Below are 8376 nucleotides of genomic sequence, written 5' to 3'. Positions count from 1 at the left end.
GATCAGGACTTTCAGCTGATGGTAATTGTTACGCCCTGCCCATTACAATGGAGTGCCGCTCAAGATTATTGAAAAACGCAAAAAATTCTGAGCGGCACTACAAATAGCGGTCGTCACCTTAAGACATAAGATGTTAAGTCTCATTTGCCCAGTAATATCACTAGCTACGGCGCCCTTCAGACCGAAACACAGTAATGTTACCTCAGCCTATCTTTATATTTCAGCACTACTTCCGACTTAAATTATGAAATTTGTTGATAGTCATGCTTTTCACGCATTGATTAAATCAAATTATTATAAGTTCTGAGAGGAAATCGCTATTCAATCGACATCAAAAAGGAGCGTATGCTAGCAATTTGAGAATGCTATTTTCATTTTGTGATTTCGTACATTTACAAACTTATGTACTCTTTAAAGGCCGGCAACCCATGTGGAACCCTGTTGTTGCGGATGTCCATGGGCGGTTGCCTCACCACTCCCCATCACGTGACCCTCATTCTCGTTTGCAACCTCTTATATTAAAAAAAACTAGTATTCGGCTATTATTCAAAATGAAGTTCTGATAATGGAATCCATGAAGGAGAGTTCTTCCTCAGTTACCGAGGATGCTTCATAAATTTTATAACAATACAACAAGTTATTTTGGCTTTCCTGTGTGCTGCTTCATCCATTTTTTTATTAGTCATAAATAGCTTCGCTATTTATTGAATTAGGCGTTACTTAGCGGAAATCCATAATTATACAAATGATTTAAGTTTTCTTTAGTGTTAATTCCGCCAATATTTGTTTTTAAAACAATTCGACACGTGTTTCGCCTCTACACCAGGCATCCTCAGGACGTGTTGTCTCGCCAAAATCTGGCACGAGACCTGTTTTAAAAACAAATATTGGCGGAATTAACACTAAAGAAAACTTAAGTCATTTGTTTAATAGTTTCGCTGTCAATTATCAGGATGTTAAAAAAATCCAGTACTATATCTTAGAGATTTTTCAGGAAATAAGCACATTTAAAAAAGTGAAAAAAGGGGCCTAATAAAAAACAACAATAAAAGCGTGTTAAAAAATCGTTTGACGAGCCATACGGCAGTGGTTAGTAACCCCTGCTTACTGGGCTACCCGAGCTCGACTCCCGGCACTATTATTTATTTTATTATTTAAAAAAAAGAATATTGACAGATACTGGCTATTTATTTCAGTGGAGTTTTGTAAGAAAATTCAGTTAATATGACTCAACATATCCATAATATTTATTTAGAGAAATAATAATTTATCAAATTCTCGACTTACATAAAAATAACTAGTAAACAACACATTTATCCACTACAGTTACTTATTATAATATGTTTCCAGTATTTAATACTGTATACGCTAAGGCAAAGGTGATTGATTATTTGAAGAATATTCTCGAAGGCGTATCCTCGTTAGGAAACTCAATGAACGGATGGCTCTCTTTATGAGTCAGCATTTGCCTCTCATTCGCGTACTTTTCACCGCAAATGTCACACATCGCATCTTCATCAGAAGGCCCGCCTTCTTCTACCTTCTCTATTTCTTCCCCACTTCTCTGTTTAGCTGCCTTACTCAATAAAAACTCTTTCATATTCAAGTGTTTTATAGACATTTTATGTAGGTTCAATCTATTCTCCGACGTACACTGGTATTCACAGATAAAGCAGACATATCTCATATCCCCAGTGTGAAGTTCTGAATGTGCTTTCCGTTTCTCAGGAGTTGCAAAACGAAAATCACAAAATTTGCATGGATACTTACGATCTAAAGAATGGAATCGCATATGAGAGGTTAGTGCTGCATTGTCTTTACATATTTTCCTACATTCTACACACAACACTCCTTCTATAGTTTCAGCTTCTTCAACGCAACTAGTGTTGTGATGGATTCTACGGTGGGAAGTTAATCCTTTTTGGGTTATGAAAACTCTTCGGCAATCGTCACATTGAAATTGTGATCCAGATTTCAAATCAGGACTGTGCTGTTCAATCTGATGTTTGGCAAGCTTGTCTGCTTCATGAAATTGCATATCACATTCTTCACATTTCCAAGCTCGGACTAGTTTAGAAAACGCCTCCAAAATATCTAGTACTGACTGTCCTTCCATTTCAGGGTGATGTGTTTTTGTGTGATGACCGAAGTCGATTATTTTCGGGAAGGATTCATCACACTTTCGACATTTATATGGCTCTTTATGATCGTCCAAAACGTGGCTTTTGAGGTCAGACAAATCCGAAAACTTTTTATCGCACATAAAACAACACAACTTCTGTTTCCCTTCCATAACTTCAGATATAACTTTATATTCCATTAATTGAACTTTCTGATGTATCCGTAAATGCTTAAATAATTCCTTTCGTGTGTTGTAGTCTGTCGGACAAAACTTACATGGAAATCTTTTGCGGTGAATTCGCTTCCTATGTAATAAAAGTTCTTCCTTATCCTTAAAGTGTTTTGGGCACGATGCACAAGAATAGTAGGATGATGCATCTATGTCCATGCTATGTGAACGCAAGCATGTTTCCATTCTACTCCTTCGCCTGAAAATTTGTCCACACGTACATTCATATCCTTCACGTTTTAACTCTATTTTAACTTCAGCTTCTATGTTAGGCTGCACGGCACACTCTTTCATCTTAACTTTCTTTTCCTTACTTTTCTTTTTGACTGGATTCGTAGAAAGTTGTTTTTCAGCTTCCATAATTTTCTTATGCCTTTTATTTAGTCGCTCCTGCCTCTTCTCATTCTTTCTCTTTTTCGCATCCTCAATAATATTATCAAGTTTTTCATCGTAACTTTCCACACGACCTTCCTCTTGCTTCTTAGATTTGTTTTGCTCATATGTTTTAAGTCTTTTTATTATTCCCATTTCATGATTTTCAACAGCTTTGTGGACTTTCATATGTTTCCTAAGACAGGATGGGGTTTTGTATGTTTTAGGACACTTCGGACAAATACAAGGTCTGTCTAGCCGAGCGTCGATCTGTTTCTTCGCTTTAAGTAAGCTATAGGCCTCTTGTTCTAAGGATAAAACATTACCAGTGATAGAATTTAATTGAAATGTATCACTGTAGTCCATATCATCATGATCATTCGAAGTTGGTAGTATTTCTTCAGGATTCCCTATTTGAATTTTGCTGGTTTTTAACAATGGATGAATTCCCATTACTAAAGTATTTGTCGTCTGAGATTCAATAATATTGTCACTTACACTCGCCATCGTAGATGTTGTATTTAAGAGTTTGTTTGAAATCAAATGTGTTTCTGTAACAGTTAAATCAGGTTCTTCTTTAATTATATTCGGCAAGATTTCTTTTTCATTCTGTTGAACAAATATTTATATTAGTAAATTGTTAAGTTGCCCTGTCATCTGAGTTTAGTTTAGGAGTATACATGGACTTACTAAAAATTAAGGATTGGAGTCGTTGACTATGCACAGAGACCATGTTCCTCAATATTATATACAGATAAAATATGATAATAAGAGAAACATATCCAAGGCCTATTTCTAGAATGATTCTGACAGAGTGATTTTGGACAGTTTAGTAAAAAGCAGAGATGGTCAGTTATTACTACTTGCGACAATTTTTATATTGGCGACTATTGCGATTGTCCACCCTGATTTGACAAGACACAGAGTCATGATGCAGCTCTATGCGTTATTCGGTATTCCCATTAATCATTTTCGTGCACTCTGCGTCGTTTAATTTATAGATGACGTACATATCTTAAATGAAAGTATTGACATAATTCTCATTTCTGCAGCGATTTCATTAGAAAAAAATGCTGACTGCGACGCATAAGACATTACATTAACTCTTCTAACTAAAAAATCTTGACCACTTAACTGTAATGATGGCATTGATAATATTGCCATGTACTCACAATTATAATGCGCAAACAACTGTTTCATAATATACTCCAGAAATTACAGTTAGAAAAAGTGGTAAAAACATTTTTGGAAAATGGTTTTGGAATCGAGAAGACTAAGAGGAATATGTCATTTTTGTCAGCATCATCTGGACTAAAGAGCGGCGGAGGTGTGTGGTGGCGAAAAATGGTAAGCAAAGACCAAATGCTTATGGTTAATTCTTGTATTAAGATTTCTCACCATGTACAGGTGCATATGAAACAAATAAAATACAAGACTAACTTAGGACATATTTACAGCTAATAAAATTTCGATTGCTTAATCATCGAAAAAATAAACAAAGAAAATGAGGTTCACGAAATTTATACTTATTTTAGTAAGGCATTTGACAAATATATACACTATTCCGAAACAAATTCTAGATTGGTTAAAATCTTACTTATCAAATCGACCACTGGTTGTCAAATTCAGTGAATATCATTCCAATGAATTTCAGCAACTAACTGGCGTCCCCCAAGGCTCGTATTTAGGCCCGTTACTATTCACACATTTTATCAAAAATATTATTGATTCTAGTTAGGAATTATATGCTGATTATTTAAAAATATATAGAACAGTGAATTGGCCTCTTGATTAAACTAAGCTACAAAATGATACCAATCGTGTGTCACCTTATGCAGATTAACAAATATAAATGCAATCTAAGAATATCAAGAAACATAAAGCTTATAACCACATATAATATAGATGGCGTATTGAAAAACAACTAATGAAATTACAGATCTAGGCATAATAATAGACAGCGGATATGGTGATAATATTGCACAAAAAAGTCATAAAATGCTTGGTTTTATTTTTCGAAACACTCAAGACTTTAGATCCATTGAGTCGCTAAAAATACTGTTTCAAGTTGTTGTCCATACTATAAATAATACTTAACTCGAATAGAAACAGTGCAGAAAAAATCGTGTCTAGACTTATTTATTTCGATAAAACATATCATATTTATAATAACCAAAAAAGGTTAATTAAACTCGAAATTGATTCCCTGGAAAACGCTTGTAAGGCGGGAAATTGATTTTTCTTTACAAATTCATAAACAACATATAGACTGTCCAGATGTTCTTCTAAATATTGGCATTGTGTACCAGCATTTTATTGTCAAAGAGGTACTTACTCCCCAATATTTATTAAATTTTATAGAAATAACTACGGATTAAACTCTCCCATTCAACTCATATGTGTAATCTATAATAAAATATTTAAATTAGATGATAATATTGATATTTTTTCAAGTTTTAACTTTTATAAAAACAGGTGTACTTGTCATTAAAAAGCTTAAATATAGATTAGTAGTAAATTCATTATTTTTATTTTTCTAATTTGTTTTTAGCATTCGTTTTTTTGTTTAGTATCGTTTTGCATACCTTTAATTTAGATATGTAAATAGTTACACTCATAAATATTTGTCTTATTTGTATATGTTAAATTATGTATCTAGTTGATAAGCCTTAATAAATAATCTAAGTCTACCAATATACCACTGTTTATCTTGCGAGGTCAAAAGAGAAGTACTTGTTGGAGTCTAAAAATCATCAAGCGACTACTGAAAAGAGGTATTGTTTGGATAATGCAGCTCTTAAATGCTATTATTAGGATTAAAGATATCAGAAATAATAATGATCCGTAAGCCAGGAAAACCTCCACATCTTACTTCTTCACATAGACCAACAAGCTTACTTTCTAACCATCCTATCTAAACTATTCCAAAAATCACAACCACAAAGGCTAAATTCAGAACAGGCCATTCAACCATTGAACAAGTTCATCGGGTTTCAAAAAGAATTAAAGACGCACTAAGTGGAAACAGTACTGTACTGCTGCGTTTCTTGATGTATAACAAGCACTCGATAAGGTTTGGCATCTAGGCCTCCTTTATAAGATAAACCGACATCTTCCATATAATCTCCGATCATATTAAAAGACAGTCTGTCCATGTACCTTTCTTGTCAAAGGAAGAAAACTGCGCCCTGGTTAAATGACACTGCCAAGTATGCATTTCACTAGAAAATAGAATAGAGAAACAAACTCATATACGGAATTAATGTGACAAACTGAACTTACAATTAGAAATGGCTATGGGAAATATCACATACAGCATGCCTGTAAAAAAATTCACATCTACAAAACAATTTTAAAACTTATCTGGTAGTACGGAATAGAAGTGTGGGGTTCTGCCAAAAATTCAAATATAGAGATACTACAAAGATTCCAAATTAAAGCTCTGTGTAACAAAATCAAAAAGATTAGCGTACAATTTCAAAGTTAGAAAGAAGAAAAACTTTACAAAATATACAAATGGACAATAATATATCATTGTTTTAGCTGGTCAATGTTTAGAAAAAGAATAATTCATATAAAATTATTTTTTATCCTTTTAAACATATATTTTATAGTGTAATGTCTTAGATTATTTATACGTCTAGAACCCAGACAGTCTATATAGACTCTAGACTGTCACAGCTGTGAAAACATCGAAAAAAATAGAGTTTAGAACTAACCTCTATTTTAGGGAATGCACACACACTGACACAAAGTGTCATACAAACGGCAAGTATAAGACACAGCTTCTCAGACACACTAAAGTATTTATTCCGGGCCTGTTTTTATTGGTTGTCTAACAGCAAGAGACTCTATCTAGACATCTTAATTATCTAAGTGTAATGTGTAGATATTGATCATTGTTAAAGAATAATTAATACCTCATAATAATCCTTTGTATCATCTAAACAAGCCTCAACATTTCCAAGTGCTGTTATATCTGTACTCTCAATACTGCTCTCATCCATTTCTGATGAATCTTCATTTTCTTCCTTAATATTATCATTGTTTTCTGTCTCAATTGTAAGCTGTACCTTATTGTTTTTAATCTCTGGTTTATCTAATGCAATTTCACATTTAACTTCCAACTGAATATCTTTGAATGGATTATTATGATCAATGTTCGGTAGAAATTCTTCGCTTTCAATTTTTATATGTATCAAAGTATCATCGTTCTCCTCCTTGATATCCATTTTGTTTCTTAATTTATCATCAGATATGTCTTATTATGATTCAGTAATTTTGATTTATCATTGGTTTGTGATTTAAAATACTACATTCATTCCTTAATATTCCAAATATTTTTATTTGATATATTTACACTTACATCATGAAATAACTGTATCATTCAATTTAATGACTTGTATACTGTCAGTTCTACAGCTTCAACATAAATTTATCAAAAACAAGACGGTTGTTACTTGTTACAATATAACAATCATAGGTATTAAAATTTATAATGAATGATGACACATAGTATGACTTTAATCAAATTACTAGGAGGTAGTACCCGAGGACCAATTATTGGGAAAATGTAGGTAGTAATTAAAATCGGTAATAATATATACAAAAATGATGTAAGTTTTTCTCTTCAAATAGAGACAGACCCTATTAAAGAAAATTTCGTTTTGTAGTTACACGGACGACTGAAGAGTGCTAGTTATTAATAATTAACTATGTACAATAGAAACTAGAAAATTACCTAGTATCTACGTCTTAAAATTTACAAACATAGGTACCAAGGTGACAATAATCAATTGTTTTGTAACTTATCCACTTTGTATTGTAGTTGGAAAAATCATGTTACATAAATTAATGTTTGAAATTTATTCAGCGGGCGTTATTCAAAATTGAGTTTTAAATGATCAACAAAAATTAAACAAAACTACATTTTCGATTTCTTGAAGATAAAAATAATATCGACACCAGACAGTTTATCTTAAAGTACCTACTCTGTGGTATAGATCAAAGAGAATTTAAAGACTAGATATTATTATAATTTACAAGACGGCAAAGATCACAGACATACAAAGTGGATAATATGATTATTAAAATAATATTATTTGTATGTTTTCCTCTAGCCTCCATATTTTTAAACTTATAATACGAAACTTCATGGACATGAGCTCTCCAAAAACTATTACATAAAATCAAAGTAGGCTTGTTAACTTAGAATATTAACTCTCAAAGTAGCGTCGGTAACTTCATTAGAAATAGAAAAGACAAGCGATATACAACTTACGCTGCGATATAACGGGATAAAAACATTGATCTTGCATCTCTATCGCGTAACGCATTTTATTGTTTGCTCCAATGTCAACTTTCAGGCAAACAAACAAAATCCTGCATGTCGATGATCGAGCTTGCGAATAGTATTTTTGTGATTATATTGTTTTCAAACATGTTTGGAGTTAGATACGGATTCCTTTCAACTTATAAAAGTTAACGCCATGGTTGGGTGTTGTATCTGACTGCCAAAGCCGCAGTGAATGTAAAAATCCAGGAGTTAACCACGTAAGTAATGCTCGTATTAAATACATTTTTATATTAAATATGTTTCTTTCCAAAAGTATTGATTTTTTAACCATAGTCACCTATATTCAGTAAGTTTTTCG

General features: G+C 32.7%; 1 protein-coding gene across 1 annotated transcript; it reads right to left on the bottom strand.

Moving 5' to 3' along the window:
* Positions 1-1223: 1223 nt before the first annotated feature.
* LOC126976167 (zinc finger protein 85-like) lies at positions 1224-7688 on the bottom strand. The gene is made up of 2 exons (XM_050824398.1): positions 6643-7688; positions 1224-3331 (listed from the first exon to the last, which is right to left on the bottom strand). Exons 1-2 carry the CDS (start codon positions 6952-6954, stop codon positions 1388-1390), a joined length of 2256 nt encoding a protein of 751 aa, XP_050680355.1. The 5' UTR covers positions 6955-7688; the 3' UTR covers positions 1224-1387.
* Positions 7689-8376: the final 688 nt, after the last annotated feature.

Source organism: Leptidea sinapis, chromosome 39, assembly GCF_905404315.1.
Source record: "Leptidea sinapis chromosome 39, ilLepSina1.1, whole genome shotgun sequence".
In the NCBI taxonomy this organism is placed as follows: Eukaryota; Metazoa; Arthropoda; class Insecta; order Lepidoptera; family Pieridae; genus Leptidea; species Leptidea sinapis.
This window is presented reverse-complemented; position numbering and strand designations above follow the sequence as displayed.